This window comes from Vulpes vulpes, chromosome 4 (assembly GCF_048418805.1).
Source record: "Vulpes vulpes isolate BD-2025 chromosome 4, VulVul3, whole genome shotgun sequence".
In the NCBI taxonomy this organism is placed as follows: Eukaryota; Metazoa; Chordata; class Mammalia; order Carnivora; family Canidae; genus Vulpes; species Vulpes vulpes.
This window is the reverse complement of record NC_132783.1, coordinates 94643646-94659886: the sequence shown is the minus strand read 5'-3', so window position 1 is coordinate 94659886 and position 16241 is coordinate 94643646. Positions and strand designations below refer to the sequence as shown.

Sequence of the window (16241 nt, the reverse complement as noted above, 5' to 3'; positions counted from 1 at the left end):
GTGAGACTCAGTGCATAAACAGTGAAAGTGCCTAGCCCTGTGCATGCTCAAAGTATAGGCCCAATACACAGTAATTATTATTTGGACTTTTTTTTTCTTGTAGGACAAATGACATAGAAGTCTATAGATTTTTATGTCACATTGAGGGGTACTGATTGGGAGACTGATTTCATTTAATGATCCCAATTAGTGGCTTTCCTATATTCTGCAACTTTGGAAGGCAGCTATGCTCACCACTATACCACCAATGTCACTACTTCCAGGACTATTCTGCAACTTTGTAGAACACTCTCTGCAACTGGGGTTTGTTATGTCACTTTCTTTGGCCAATGAGATGTTAGCAAGTTTGCTGCCAGCATAAGCTTGAAAAGTGTATATGCATTTCTACTTGCTTCTTTGCATGGCTGGGCTTGCTCGCTCTTGAACCTATGCCTACTATAAGAGCATGACCAGGCTAGCGGTTTGTTGGCAGGATGTGAGAGACATGTGGAGAAATCTGAGTTTTCCTCGCTGATTGGCCAGTGGATCAGATACATGAGTGAGTCCAGCCAAGCCAGCCCCATTGGCAGAAATACCCAGTCAACCCAGAAACTTGAGAAATAATAAATGGTGTTGTTTTTAGCCACTAAGTTTTGGGGGTGGTGTGTTACATGCAATAGTTATATTAGCTGATAAACCTTCCAAACTTACCCACCACTAGGTAACAGGTGTTTGCAGAGGCCTAAGCAAAGGAATAAGGGTATCATCCTCATCCTACCAAGAAAATAAATGCCATCATCTTTCTCGAATAAAATCACCTTCTCACAATATGGCATCAGGGTATCCTTAAATCTGTAATGTTACAATTACACTGACCTGGGTCTCTGGTTTCTAGAAAAAGAAAGGAACCAAGTAATAGTGCTAGGAGCATAATGAAACATTTGGGGAAGCAAAAGCACCTTTAGAAAGAGTACCAGAGAGAGAGAGAGAGAGAGAGAGAAATCTTATACGTGGAACTTATGTGAGATACTGCCTAAAAGGTTTCTGTCAAGGAACGTTTGAGTGGACAAGGCAGCTGCTTAACTGTAACTGTAAAAGGATATAGCTTCTAACCCACTGGTGGTATCTCATGGAAAGGAAGGGAGGTTGATGGAGAAGGAGGGTATTCAGAGAAGTTGAAGCAAAAGAGGCCTTTTTTTTTTTCTTTAAGATTTTATTTATTCATGAGAGACACACAGAGAGACAGAAAGGCAGAGACACAGGCTGCAGGGATGCTATCCATGCAGGGAGCCTGACGTGGGACTCAATCCCGGGTCTCCAGGATCAGGCCCTGGGCTGAAGGCAGCACTAAACCACTGAGCCACCCGGGCTGCCCAAAAGAGGCCTTTTTGAGAAGTCTCCCCAGGAAACTTTTCATAGCTATAAGGTACCATAGTAACTCCAGAGGGAGGAGGTGAGGCCAACACCCAAGCCTCTTTCCACTGATGGTGACCATATTCTTAAGAAAAACACTAGGACATGTAATTTTACTACAAGAGAGTTTCATTTCACTTGGGTACTAGGTTCTAAAGTTACTATATAAGAGAAAAATCTTGTGTAAGCAAAACTATTCTGAAATTCTTTGTATGGACTGTGAAGTACTATAATATATAGTTTTGGCACAACCGAGATATCAAATGTATAACATATATGACAATGTTCAATAAGTGGGTTTTTTTTCTTTTAAAAGCAAATATAGAATTATTTTAAGTTAAACGTATGATCAGTGTGATTGTACTTAGTGCCAAGGTACCTGTGTGAGGCACTGGGTACAGTGGAAATAATGCTGGCTTTGCCACTAATCTTGGGCCTCCACCACTTACCGGCTGTAGGATGTTGGGCCAGTTCTATTCTAGTCTCTGTCTCTTCATCTGTAAAATGGGATTAAGTCCTAACTTGTAGGGTTGGCTGTGAACATTAAACGGACAAAGCACCTAGAACAGTGCCAGGCCCAAAATAGGTTGCTCAACATACAGTACTAATTATGAACATGAGGGGAGTGATAGGAAACATTTAAAATCAGGACTAGGCTTGAAAACTATAGAAAATACGGTCACTATATTTTATAATACAGGCATCTTTCACAGGCAATGAATTTAAGGTGACTTTTAGATAACTTAATCTCTGCCCACTACCCCATGAAATCATTCCCCAAATATTCTTTGTACTCTCCTACTCCTACCTCATGCCTTTGCTAAAGGGGATCCTCTATTTCAAATCCCCTTCCTTCCCAAGTTTACCAGTAAGTAACTAGGCAAGGCTTAAATACAACTTCATCCAAGCTTTCCCAGAGAGTCTCTCTTGTAATTCACCTCTCCTGCCCATATCTCCATAGCATATTATGCCTTGGTTATAGCATCTGTGCCTTCCACTTTATTTATGTGCATTTCCTGTCCCTCTATTAGGTTGTGTTCCTAGAGGGCAAGGATCAGGTCTGATTCTTTTTTTTTTTTTTTTTTTAAGATTTTATTTATTTATTCATGAAAGACACACACAGAGAGAGGCAGAAACACAGACAGAGGGAGAAGCAGGCTTCATGCAGGGAGCCTGATGTGGGTCTTGATCCCGGGACTCCAGGATCATGCCCTGGGCTGAAGGCAGGCGCTAAACCACTGAGCCACCCAGGGATCCCCAATCAGGTCTGATTCTTGTCTGGATCTCTCACAGTGTAGCACAGGGCATAGGCTCAGCTGGGCAGATAGTGGCTAAATCAGATTTGTTAAGTATCACTATGGCAATACAGCTTAGTGAGACATTGCTTAAAATTTTGAAATTTTGCTTCTCACAGGGAAAGGCCATCTTCTTCCGCTGGACCTTCACTCGAATGGTTCTAATCTCAAGTGTGAAAAGTGGAAGATCACATTCCTTGGGGATTACAATGAGATGGCCTCATTCACAGAAATAATGTGGTTTTTCCTAGAGCCAAACTGGCCCACATAATAAATTTTAGCCATCAACAGAAGTGAATTTACAGGACAGGCTATCTTTCCAGTTAAAGGAAGAAAACATAGGGCCTGGCAAGCTAATTAGGTCCTAACTGAAGCAGGGATGACACCACCTATACTGCATTTGGTTGCCCAGAGAATTAAGTGACATCAGTGATGCAAAGCTTAGCCCCAAGTGTTCCATGCAGTAGACACTCAAATCTATTACCTAGACCCTTTCGCTGTTCTGTTCTTAATAAAGCTACATTGGAACCTAATTATCCACTGTCCTGAGTTTGGTATACTTAAGTTTTTCTTTCTGGGCCAGGCAATTATTGGGGCTCCCCCCAATGCTGTTTTAACTCTAAGCCTTGGTGTCTGACCCCGAATACAATGCCTGGTGGGGCCTGGACACTTTTTTCTCTGAGATTTTCATTACTACTGCCAGGAGGCGGTGAAAATCCCAAGCCCTGGAGATGTTATATTTAGTCAATACTATCATTGTTTCTGTAAATTTTTGCTTTGGTAGAGAAAAGCTCCTGGTTCAGAATTCCCTTTGACTGCAATCTCCTGCCATTTTTCAAATTCCTGGCAATCATGACCCCTTATGTCCCTTAGTCAACTCAGGCTTTCAACTAGCTGTTCTCAAGCTGCATCAGGCATAATATTTCCACACGAGATCATGAACAATAAATGTTTATCAAATGAGTGAAAACAACCATTTTTCTTAACACAAAGGCTAGGGAACTGGTCCTTAAACCTAGCAGCCCCGGGCAACAATCATTCCTTCTCACTTCAGTTTAAATTTCAGAGCCTCAGATAAAGGTCTAGTCCTAGGTAAAAGATGGAGGAAGAGCAAGGAAAGGTTCTAGGAGTTTTTTTAAGATTTGGGATCTGCTCAAAAAAAGTTCCAAGATTAAATTCTGCTTCACTCTAGGCAAAATCAGCATCTCTGGAGAGTGTGAAGTTACTCACACAGGGGATCCAAGTTTTAGCATGCGTATCTCCAGGGCAGTCAAGAACTCTAGACTGTGGCCACTCCCACCCAAGGGGGCTGGTGTGTGCAGTCATTAAAATCATTCTCTCTGCTCAATTGCCTGACCAGGCCCAAGACTTTTCTGTCTTGGCCTGAGAAACATTATGCTAGGGTATTCTAGATTTTCCTGGATAAGAATAGTTAAAATCAAAGGAAAAGAAAGCCAGTTTTTCTCATGAACATCATTTTTACTTGAAAGAATGACAAACTACTTATTCAGACTTGGAAACTGCCATTTTCCCAAAAAATGAACAAAATGAGCCTGTCACTTCAAGGAAAACAACTTTTTGTTTGTGGCCAATGACAAAATTCAAGCTTTGAGGCAAAAATCAGAACTCTGGAAATTTGGAATTTAGAATTTTGTATCCACCATCACGAACTTCCCAATACTTAAAAGACTTTTCTGGCGAAAATAGTGGTGATAGTAACACATGTAGTCTTTTGATATTATAAAATGAAATGGAAAAACATTTAGAAGAGCTGCATAACTCTGTGAACCTATTTTCCAAATGAGGAAAGCATGATGTTTTAGAATCATGCATTGGTTAAAAAAAAAAAAAAAAAAATCCATTCAAAGTGCTAAGATAAACCAACATTTTAATGTAAATGAGTATAAAGAATCCATTGATATGGTCTCAGATTCCATATTGCAAAGAATATCAACAATCACTTGGAAAGGCTATTAAAATACATTATCTGTTTGGGGCTGATTTTTTTTTTTAAGATTTTATTTATTTTTTCATAGGGGGGGGGGTGCAGAGGGAGAAGCAGGCATCATACAGAGAGCCTGACGTGGGACTCGATCCAGGTCCCCAGGATCACGCCCTGGGCTGCAGGCGGCGCTAAACCGCTGCGCCACCAGGGCTGCCCTGGGGCTGGATTTTTAAAATATGCTTCAATGTAGTGCAACAGATGGGATACAGAAACATATATGAGCATCCCGTTTTTTTTTTTTTTAAATTAAGCCAGACAAAGAAATTTGTGAAAATAAAAATGAGACCATTTTTCTATTTTTTTGGAAAATGTATTTTTCATTAAAATTGTTTATGTCAACATGATAGGCTTAATATTATTAAATGAATTAGTAACAAAATATTTTTAAGCTTTCTCAGTTTTAATACTTAATTAATCAATAAATAAATATCAATAGATGAAACCAAAAACGGAAAGCTCTTTTGGGGCCTCAATAATTTTGAGGAGTATAAAAGGGTCCCAAGACTAAACACTGAGAAATGCTAACATAAAGCCTCTATTGGTGCCTGTCATCTGGTGGGTGCACAATAAGCAAAGTGATTATTAACAATGATACAGTTCATGGCATATCTGGATAGCTTTTGGGGCATGAATAAATTTTCCACCTCACCTTTCTGTCCACAATTTGGTAATTGCTCGGGAATAATCAAGGTCACCAGACCAGGCAGCTTTCAAGGTCTGCTTTGAAGCTGGATCTAATATCCAGCACTAAACCTGCTCTGATTCCTCTTATGGATTCCTTTTAATCCCAAGAGTTTGTGTATGCTTGTAGAGGATTCCCCTAAGAGATATGTTGTATCTAACCAGTGGCCCTTCAGTAGCTTCCAAATCCTATTCTGAAATGACCCCATTAGAGTACCCTATTCTCAAGGCACCCAACCCCTGTGACCAAGGCAGAATGAGGGCAACAGAAACAGTTAAAATTCCCTTCCAGAAGCCAAAAAAAAAAAAAAAAAAAAAAAAAAGATGAATTCTTAGTCTAGCAAAACTCATCAGCCCAGTCACTGCCACTTATTCTTCCATTCACTTCATTCAATGAACATGCTCAGAGCCCATTCTCATTGTGGTAAGTGCTGGGAAACACCAAATGATATAGAATCCCTGCCTCAAGAACACATGCTTAAACAAGGCAGGTTCATGCATGAGGCTGTCAATGCTCCCAAACTCCTAGATGCCTCATATTCATTTTGGAGAATTGGGCAGGAACACAAATTAAAAAAACACACAGTTAAAGTTAATGTGACAAAATAATGTACACATTCAACCAACCAACCAACCAACCAATCAATCAACCAACCAACCAACCAACCAGGACCCTGGGCTTCTCTACTTCATGTAAGCTTATTTAATGTCCTTTCTCACGTACTTATCCAGTTTGAGGATCTCCTTCCTTTAGGTCCTCTTTCCTACTTTGGTCTCTCTTTAATTTCCTGGCTCCTTTCTGGTTAAGCTCACTACCATGGCACCTCTGGCCCCTGAGTTTCATGACTTGGCCTCAGTTGACCTCTCATGCTTCATTTCTGTGCTTAATACCTGACAATCTTAGGTTCTATTCGTACTGCTTCTTTAATACACCTTGCCCTGGAAACCTCAGCTTCTCAGTTCTACTCAGCAAGTTTGCACTCATGCCCTAAGATCTTGGTCAAAGGTTAATACAGCTTTTGCTGGACCACACTAAGTAGAACTAATTCTTTCTGCCCCAAGTCCCTGGTGGAATGACAACTCTTTGGAGGCAGGGAGTGCATCTTAGTCATTTAAGTGTGCCCAGGAACCTAGGCTTGGCTTGGACCTGACACATAGCAGACATTCATTGAATACATGAATAAATGCCTAAAGCCCACCTGGCTCCATTTCAGTTGGATAGAATCTAAAGACACAGATGAACTAGCCCTTTCCTGGATATGCTATGCTAAAGGATAGCTCTGTCACTTTGGGTCGCTGATGAAAGGGTATCAGTACTAAGACTGATAGTATCAGTACTAAGACCCTAGATAGAATCTAAAGACACAGATGAACTAGCCCTTTCCTGGATATGCTATGCTAAAGGCATAGCTCTGTCACTTTGGGTCGCTGATGAAAGGGTACCAGTACTAAGAATCTCAGACCACTCTAATGCTGGCAATCAGAGCTATAGTTGATTCTTAAAGAGGTGATAGTGCCTCAGTGCCCTGGAGCTTTCACCCAAAATTCCCACTCAGGCTGTTGGCTCAGTTCCTTCCTGAAAGAACAGCTGTTTTACACTAGCTGGTTTACGGAGAATTCACTCTGATTGTACAAGCTCAGTCAAGAATAAGGCAGAGAGTCTCTGGCCCCAGTAGCCTTCCACCCTAAGGCTAGCTCATCTGTTGAACCTGCAACCTGGGTACAATCATCCACAGGAAGGCCTAAACTACTGCTCATTAACCTAGAACTTCAGGCAAATCATATTACTTATTCTGTCACCCCAGCACAGATTTCTCATGGGTAGAAGAGTATAAACTTTGGAGACAGACTGTTATGAGTTCAAATCCCAGTTCTGCCATTTCAGTATGATCTTGGATTATTACTCAATTTCTTTGAGCCTCAATTTGCTCTTTTATGAAATGAGAATAAAACCATACTTCACAGAGTTGTGAGGACAGAAGGAAATAAATTATGTAAAGTACCTGGCCTGGGCCTGGCACACAGTAGGTGCTCAATACCCGTTAGTTTCTTTCCTCTTCTGTCCTGGAAGAAATGACAGGGAAACTTACTAAGTGAGACTTAACCAATCCAAAGTTATTACCTGAAGCACGGGACAGAGAACTAGACAGGTGACCTTCAAGGCCCCTTTGTATGCCCCCCCATCCACAATCTCTGGCTACCACTTCCTAGTAAGACCCTTTAGTGTTTCGGGGCCCTGGTTTCTGCCTTAGATTCCCTATATCACTTTTTCAGAGTAGATGAAGAGATCTATTCATTTCAGAATGGAGGGGGAATCACAAAGGGAGCTGGAGAGCTGAGAGCCCTGAGGAGGGACTGAAGGGAGATGGCCTAGGACTGCAGCATGTTCATCCACATACAGGTTGAAGGATGAGGGTAGGACCATGGGCACAGAATCAAAAGGTACAAACATGGGGCCTTTTCTGGGATGCAAGATCTCTTTAGTCCTTTTCTGCTCTGCACATCCTACTCCTTTCCCTAATATCCGTTTCTTTCCCCAAATTCATAAAGCACTCACACCTGCTCACATGCTGTTCTCACTGCCTCTTTCTTTTTAGGCAGTCTGGGTATTACATTCTCCTAAGTCCATAGGCAGAACTAACTATGCTGTGCTCTGGGATGCCCTAATACTTATCATGTATCACAGTTTTTGAAATCTGTCTTCTCTATAACACTGAGAATGCTGGAAGCAGGACCTGTGTCCCATGACTCACTGCATCCCAATCGTTCAAACAGAGATGACAGCACCAAGTGGATATGGGGAAACGTTTGGATACACAATGTTTAGCAGTTGGAGAATATTATTAACAGGGCAACAACTGGAGAAGTCTGTTTTTTGTTTTTAAAACTAAAGATGTTTCTTTCTATTCCTGCTTATGGAAAAGCTCCCCTCTCTGGGAAGTCCATTCTTTGAAGAATATATTAGGCTTCCACAAAGCTCTGCGACCCTCAACTCAGCAGTTCACAGACCCAGCCATGCAACAGAACCACCTGGGGCAGTTTTACAACCATACATTCCTGGGCTCCAGACCTAGAGACTGATTCTGTAGGTATGGGACAGGGTCCAGCAATACAGGGGATCTGATTAGTTAGGCTGGGCTGAGGGAGAGGTAGAATCAAGTAATCACAGCTACTTCTTCCACTGAGATTGCTTCCTCTCATGTTATCAGAGAATTTACCCAAAAACAACATGTTCACGTTCTTTTTTTTTTTTTTAAAGATTTTATTTATTTATTCATGATAGTCACACAGAGAGAGAGAGAGGCAGAGACACGGGCAGAGGGAGAAGCAGGCTCCATGCAGGGAGCCCCACGTGGGATCCGATCCCAGGTCTCCAGGATCACGCCCTGGGCCAAAGGCAGGCGCTAAACTGCTGCGCCACCCAGGGATCCCCATGTTCACTTTCTTATTTAAGAGTTTTCATTGTGGGGCGCCTGGGTAGCATAGCTGGGTAAGTATCTGACTTTTGGTTTTGGCTCAGGTCATGATCTCAGGGTGCTGGGACTGAGCGCTGCTTTGCACTCCATGCTCAACCGTGGAGTCTTTCTCTCTGTCCCTCCCGCTAGTGCTGTCTCTCTCTCTGAAAGAAATAAAGTCTAAAAAAGAAAAAAAAAAAAAAAAAGCTTTCATTGATTCTTCACTACCGACAGAATAAAGCCCAAACTTGGTGTGGCTTTCTAGAACCCTGCTAATCTCTCTCCAGCCTGATCTCATGCTACTCTGCCTGATTTGGGCAGTTCTTGCCTCTGGGTCTCTATATTGCTTTTTTTTTTTTTTAAAGATTTTATTTATTTATTCATGAGAGAGAGAAAGAGAGAGAGAGAGAGAGAGGCAGAGACATAGGCAGCAGGACAAGCAGGCTCCATGCAGGGAATCCGATGTGGGACTCGATCTGGGAACTCCAGGATTATACCCTGAGATGAAGGCAGACGCTCAACTGCTGAGCCACCCAGGTGTCCCATCTATATTGTTTTGTTTAGATATTTTCTCCCACCTTCTCCTTTAAAGGAACTTCTACTCAACCCTGAAGCATCAGCTCTGAGAAGTCTTCTATAGGCTATCATATCTGTGCATCTTCAATACCAAATATCTGTAATAATAATCGTGGCTACCACTTGGGCTAAGTGCTTGACATGCAGTACTTGCTACCCTAATCTGAGCCTGGCATCACTGTCATAGATGTGCGAAAACAAACTAAGAAGGCTAAAACTCTTCCAAAGGCTGCATACCAGGATCTAGGACTTGAATCTTAACTCAGAGTACGTGATGTTCTTCTAGCCTAACTACAAATAACATATACATGTGGGCAGAGACTGATTCACCTCTGCATCCCCAGCTAGCCCAGAGCCTGGCACAGATCAGATGTCCATTAGTGTTTGTAGAATAAATTAATACCAGGTCAGGTGAGAGGGAGTCTGGGTGTGGTGTGTGTATAATGGGCCTAAATGAATGAATGACTACCAGCCTGGCCCAGCAGTAAAGGCTTCTAAGAACAAAGTGGAAAAAAATCTAACTTTTACTTCTTTTATTATAATTTGGCTTAACAGCCACTTATTGAGCACATAAGAACCATGTGCAATAAATACCCCACAAATGAATTAAAACATAGCCACTGCTCTCAAAAATTCTAGGTTCAGTATATAAAGATGTCAGTATCTTAACAGTCCATCTAATATCAGATATTAAGTTTATAGCTCTGGGACATTTTAAGGAAATTAAAAATTAAAAATCTTAGCAAGTAAGTCTTCATCTTCAAAGGCCTTTTAGCATTTCTACATAATGAATCTCTATTGGCTTACAGAGAAGAAACAGAGGTGGCAGAGATCTCCTGCTTGGTATCATTTCCTACTACTTGCAATGAAAGTGGTCAGGCTGGGTGGGCAGTGATTTTAAAGGGGAGGTTCCCAGGTATAGGGACTATCTTATTCATCTCTGTGTCCAAAATAAAGGCCCTGGCACAGAGGTCGTAATGCTTACTGAGTGGATTAAACATAATGAAATGGTTTCAATAGACACTGACTGATCCTCTGCTCCAGCCTCTCGAGAGAGCAGGTTTAACTCTGAGCAGTGGGGAACCAGGTCTCTAGAGTCTCTTTAAGCTGGGCTGAGCAGGTCTTAGCGGGTGCCGCAGAGAGATGAAAGATGAGAGATGGGAAAGGCAGGTTGAGCTCAACCAGCTCCAAATGCTGGTTTACAGTCTGGCAAGTCTCCTGAGGGTTTACTGAGTGTGCACCTGGATTGCAGGCTCAGTGGTCCAAGAGCGACCAAAAGACAGCAGAACTGGCAGGTGAGAACACTCAGGCTTTGGATGGCCATCTGGCACAGTTCCCACTATCTCTGACTCCTGCTCTTGCCTGAGGAGCCTCGATGTACTCGGTGCTACGTGGGTTGCTCCACATTCTCTTATGATGTTGCTGACGAGGCTTAGAGAGAGGAAAAAACAGGCCCAGGGTCACAAAGCTAGAAAGAAACTGAACTTGGGAGTTCATCCCAAGTCTGGAATAACTAAACACTAAACAGTCTTATTTATCTGCTTTGTATGTTTTTTTCCTTTGCTAATAAGGAGGTAACTGTTTCAGTCTTATTTAGTAAGTGAGGATTTGCATTTTAGTGAACAGATCAATAGAGTTTAGGGACCTGAACAACTTAAGGACTTTTGGGCTAGCTCAAGGTTCTGCATTTAAATGTGAATGAGTTTTGTAAATGAACAAAAGGGACTGGGATGGAACCAGAATGGTCAAACTTGAACTCAGAGGAATCACGGCTCTTCTAGCCTAACTACAATTACTGTATACACGTTCTCTGGACCGTGAGCCCTTTGTGGGCAGACCACATCAGATTCACTTCGCATTCCCAGCTAGCCCAGGGCCTGGCACAGATAAGGTGACCTTCATATCATGGGCAGACACTATTCAGACTGCACATTACTGCCTTGCAAAAATGTGGGCACAGCAACACCAAACTTTTAGTTTTAAGGCACAAATCCAGTTTGTGGGAATCTTTTGGTTTTTAAAAAATTGGCTCAAATCAAAACAAAAATAAGACAATGTGTGACTTGGTATGTTAGAATCTGTCTGTGTGGACTAGAAATGGTCCTATTTGCTGTCTTTTGCTTCAGTTTGGCATGCAACACTGAGTTTCACTTTATGTATTCACTCTGTGCACACAGAATTATAAGCAGCAGCGGGAGACAGATCCTCACCAAAGGCACACTGGTGGGCCAAACAAGGACCCCAACCCTTTCAGTGGGTGTGTTGTATCAGGGAGCAAAAGCTGCTTCTGGTATCCAGAAATCCCCACCCCAGTGAAGATGTAGGATATAATCAGAAAGGAATTTGTCATTTATTTCACCTCTTTGTGGCTATAGTTAAAAATTTTTTTTAAAAAGCTTTGTTAAATCCCATACAGTATACAAGAGTGTCCTTTTTTGGCACTGGGGGAGGGGGACACCTGAGATCTACAGTGGGAGTTATTTGAGCAAATGTTTACTTGCTCTGAGTTTCTGTTTCTTCATCTGAAAAATGGGGTAATAGTATTTATATCCTTCAGTTCATTCATCAACATTTGTTAATCACCAGGCACAGGGGTACAAAAGTGACTGACATGGTTCCTGCACTCTCAGAATTTATGTAGTAAAAGCAGACTAATAATTAAACCAATAATTATTGGTTTATGTGATGAGTTAACTCATCACATTTATACTAAATGCTGAGGAAAGAACAGGGGTGGTGGGAAGATTAGAAATATGGTATGTAAAGTGTCTGGCATGAATAAATTAATGAACTGGCAGGTCAAGCAGTGGAGATGAAGCTTATAGCTCTTAAGAAAGCTGTGTCCTGAATAAAAACTAAATAGTTAAGCCATTACCCAAAATTCTGGCCATGAGTACTATAGCTTAGCTAAGTGGCAGGGGACACTAAAGTGTTGCTGGTGAATAGGAAGGAGAGGACCTACCCTAACACTCCGCTTTTGGAGAACAGCACTCCCAGGGTGCCCCACAGAAGAGAAAGGAAAGCCAGAGGGAGAAGCAGGTTCAGAGTCTAAAGTCAGATCAGGCAACAGTGGGGTCCAACCTGGGGAGTTGCCTCTCAGGGTAGGGGGTGGGGGTGAAGGTAGGGCTTCTGACACTCAATAAGTGGTGACATTTTCATTAATTAAAAAATTTTATTGTGATCTGAAACACAAAGGAGATCAGCATCAAAACTGGGTTATAATAAGCACAGGTTCTCAACAGATTCATTCTCTCTCATTCACCTAGTTATTTGACTCCGTGTCACCAAGGCCCAGGGCTAGGCATGAAGGAACAGAGATAGATGACAGTCTGTGCCCTTGTGGAGTTCACAGTGCAGTGCAGGGAACAGATACATCAACAGAATGTCTCACTGAAGAATGGAGGGTGCTAGCAAAGGGAAGCACAGGGGGTTGTGGGCACAAAGGGGGCACCTCACGCAATGGGGAAGGTAGGGAAGGCTTTCTGGGAATGGTACCCCAAATGGCATCCCCACTCACATGCACAATTCCAGAGATTCTACTAGAAGGCTGTCAAGAGCCATGCCTTCTGGCTGCACCAGCCTCCCAGAGTCCCCTGCTGCCCGATGCAGTGTCTGCAGAGCCAAACGCATCTTCCGCCACGCCTCATCCTCATCCGGCGCTGAATCCGACCCTCCAAGACTCCTGCAGGAGCCTGCCTTCCTTGGCAGGCTCAGCCAAAAGACCAACTCAAAACTCTTTTGTCAGAGCAAGCTTAGGGCGAGCCACCCAGCCCCAGGTGCCACAACCCTCCCAGAGCAACTGTGGCTCATGCCACCCCCGGCTCTCAGTGAACACTGGCAGGGTACCTCCCATAATCTCCTTTGCTCAAAAGAAAGTGACCTTCCAGGTGACAAGCTGGAAGCTTTGCTGAGTCCTGCTACTGCTCACTCTCAGCAGGATTCACCAAACCCAGGGATCTGAGGGTTGGGGAGGGCCACGTTGTGGGTCAGGGGTGTAGAGGGAAGAAAGGGCAGGCTTTGCTAGTAGGCTTACACTTCAGGCCAGGAGCCGCACTAAATAGTCTTCTGGGCAGCCTGGCTGTCTGTTCCAACTGCTCAGCTGGGTGGGGAGAGGAGGGAGGCCCTAAGCGACATATGCTGAGGGCACACAGCTGCTGAGGGGGTAGTAACTGCAGGCAGTGAGGGGAAAGGGTGGGGCCGCTCCCGGGACGGGGAGTGGGAAAAGCCTGCAGCCTAACGCCACAGCGCCCCAGGCTGGCCTGTGGGTAGGTGGGGGAGCAGGTGGGCCCAGGGGGAGGTGGAGGGCAGACTGCTGAGCTGTGGCCTCAGGAGCAGAGCCCAGTCCCAGTGTGGGTATACGACCAGAAGGTTTAGCCCCTGCTCCAGCCTGGAGGCGGCTGGAGAGGGCAGGCAGCCTGGCCACCGAACAGGATGGACCACGCTTCAGCCTGGGTCCAGAAGGGTCCAGCCTTCACTCCCGCTTCGGGGGAGATAGCCTCAGCCCCAGCTGCTGGAGGAGGATGGTCCATCCATCCCCAAGCTCACCCTGGCCCCGCTCCCGGGAGGTCAAAGTGCCGGAGCAGCCGGACTCGCCTCGAACGCTCCTACCTGCGGTCCGGGCGCCAACTTGGGCTCGTTTTCCTCCCTGGGGCCGTCGCGGTCCGGCTCCACGGGCGCCTCCGGGGGCCCTGCACCCGCTCCCGCTTCCAGGCTCGGCGGCGGCGGGGGCTCAGGAGCCTGGGGCTTCTGTTGCCCCGCCGCCCGCATCCGCTCGCGCCGACCCGCGCCGCCGCTCGGCCTGCTCCGCCTCCGAGTCATGCTGCTGCTCGCGCCGCTCCCTTGCTCCACTCGCGCCGCCACCGCCGCCGCTCCCCTCGCAGGACAACAGCAAATATGGCGGCGCCCGGCTCCCCGCTCTGCTGCTGCCAGCAGGTCATAGGGCGCGGCGTCCGCGCCGCCGCACTAGCCCCCGAGGCTGCCTGCGCCATTTTGAATAAGGTCACTACCTAAAGTTCTGTGAGAGTGAGAATCGAGTGGACTCGCGGGAAGCGACCTGAGCCAGGGAAGGGTGGTCACTGTGGTAACCATCCTCCACGGCCCTGGGCGCTTAAGAATTGCCTGTTAAATGGAGGAGTAGATTAATTTCTAGAATACTTTCACACTCGCCATCTGACTCCTCATGCACCACCGTGTCGTTCCCATTTTGCAGCGGAGAAAGTCGAGGCTGCTCTCGAGGCTAAGTGGCTGCTCTACATCAGCCAGCTAGAACGTATGGGCTCGGGGTTGGTCTGAAGTGAAAGGGAGAAGGAATGGTCTAGGTCTTTTTTTTTTAAATTAATTTATTTTTATTGGAGTTCAATTTGCCAATATATAGCATAACACCCAGTGCTCATCCCGCCAAGTGCCCGTCACCCAGTCACCCCCCCCCCCCGCCCACCTCCCCTTCCACCACCCCTTGTTCATTTCCCAGAGTTAGGGGTCTCTCGTGTTCTGTCTCCCTCACTGATAGGTCTAGGTCTTTATTTGCAACGTCCGGTCGACTGGGAGTCCCGCGTTCGGTTCTTTGGACAGCAGAGCCCAGACCCCGCTTCTGCCCCAGTCTGGCGGAGAAAGAGGACAATTAAGTACACAATTACAACCAGTGCGATGAAGATGAGATGACTGGGGCACATAATCAGTGTTTCCGCAAAAGTGGTATGTGCAGGGAGGATTTTGAGTGGTATGCAAAAGGAACATTTTATTTTATTTTATTTTATTTTATTTATTTTTTTTTTTTAAAAGGAACATTTTAAAGATGTAATAATTGTGGGACGCCTGGGTGGCTCAGGGGTTGAGCGTCTGCCTTCTGCCCAGGGCCTGATCCTGGAGTTTCAGGGTCAAGTCCCACGTCGGGCTCCCTGCATGGGGTCTGCTTCTTCCTCTGCCTGTCTCTGCCTCTCTCTATGTCATGAATAAAAAAAATAAAATTCTTAAAAAAAGTAAAAATGTAATAATTGTGTATTATTATTATTATTATTATTTATTCATGAGAGACACAGAGAGCGAGAGAGGCAGAGACACAGGCAGAGGGAGAAACAGGCTCCATGCAGGACTCGATCCCGGGACTCGGACCACGCCCTGGGCCAAAGGCAGGTGCCAAACCGCTGAGCCACCCAGGGATCCCCAATTGTGTATTGTTAAAATGAGTTTTCCCTCTCTCCTTTTTTGAATATATGAGACATGCAAATGGTACAAATTTTTGAAAAAAGTTTTGAGTGCAATCTCTTATGCCAGGGCCAGTGGTACCCTGAAACTATATGTCGTTATATGTAGAGTTGCTATATGTATCAACAGGCCAGAATTAGGACATGAGCCTAATTAATGGGAACCAGGGCTATTTTGAGAAGAAAGACTACGTGGCCTTGGAGCTTTCCTTAACTGCCAAAGAATAAATGGAAAATACTTCATCTCATTATAGGGATTAGTGCCATCATCAAAGATTTAAAGGATTCACAGTGATTCCCACTACATGAACATTACTTCTTAGTTTGGCCAGAAGATGGATAGTATCTTTTCCCATTTATTTTTATTGTGGTAAAATATGCCTAACATAAAACTTAATGATCATAACCATTTTTAAGTGTATGTTCAGTGGTATTAAATACACTCACATTGTGTTCAACCATTATCATCATCCATTTCCAGAACTCTTTTCATCTTGCAAAACTGAAACTATATACTCATTAAATAACTCCACATTCTCCCTTCCCTGGCAACCACCATTTTACTTTTTTTTTTTATTTTTAAGGATTTTATTTATTTATGATAGTCACACAGAGAGAGAGAGACACACACACA

At 44.3% G+C, this 16241-nt stretch overlaps 1 protein-coding gene across 19 annotated transcripts in view; it reads right to left on the bottom strand.

The window, feature by feature from the left end:
* Positions 1 to 14307, bottom strand: part of FAM193B (family with sequence similarity 193 member B) — a 33273-nt gene extending 18966 nt beyond the window's left edge. For 4 of the 19 annotated variants that reach the window (XR_012001159.1, XM_026006071.2, XM_026006055.2 and 1 more), the window contains exons 1-2: positions 12922 to 13534; positions 10646 to 10835 (exon numbers count right to left, since the gene is read on the bottom strand). Coding sequence is in view for 11 of the 19 variants with exons in the window: in XM_026006071.2 (XP_025861856.1) it covers positions 10646 to 10835; positions 12922 to 13034 (303 nt within the window). In the remaining 8 variants the exon portion in view is untranslated. Of the gene's footprint in view, positions 1 to 7376; positions 7438 to 10645; positions 10836 to 12921; positions 13878 to 14012 lie in introns of those variants that run through there. The other 15 variants (XM_026006088.2, XM_072756501.1, XM_026006098.2 and 12 more) reach the window with 12 other exon arrangements.
* Positions 14308 to 16241: the final 1934 nt, after the last annotated feature.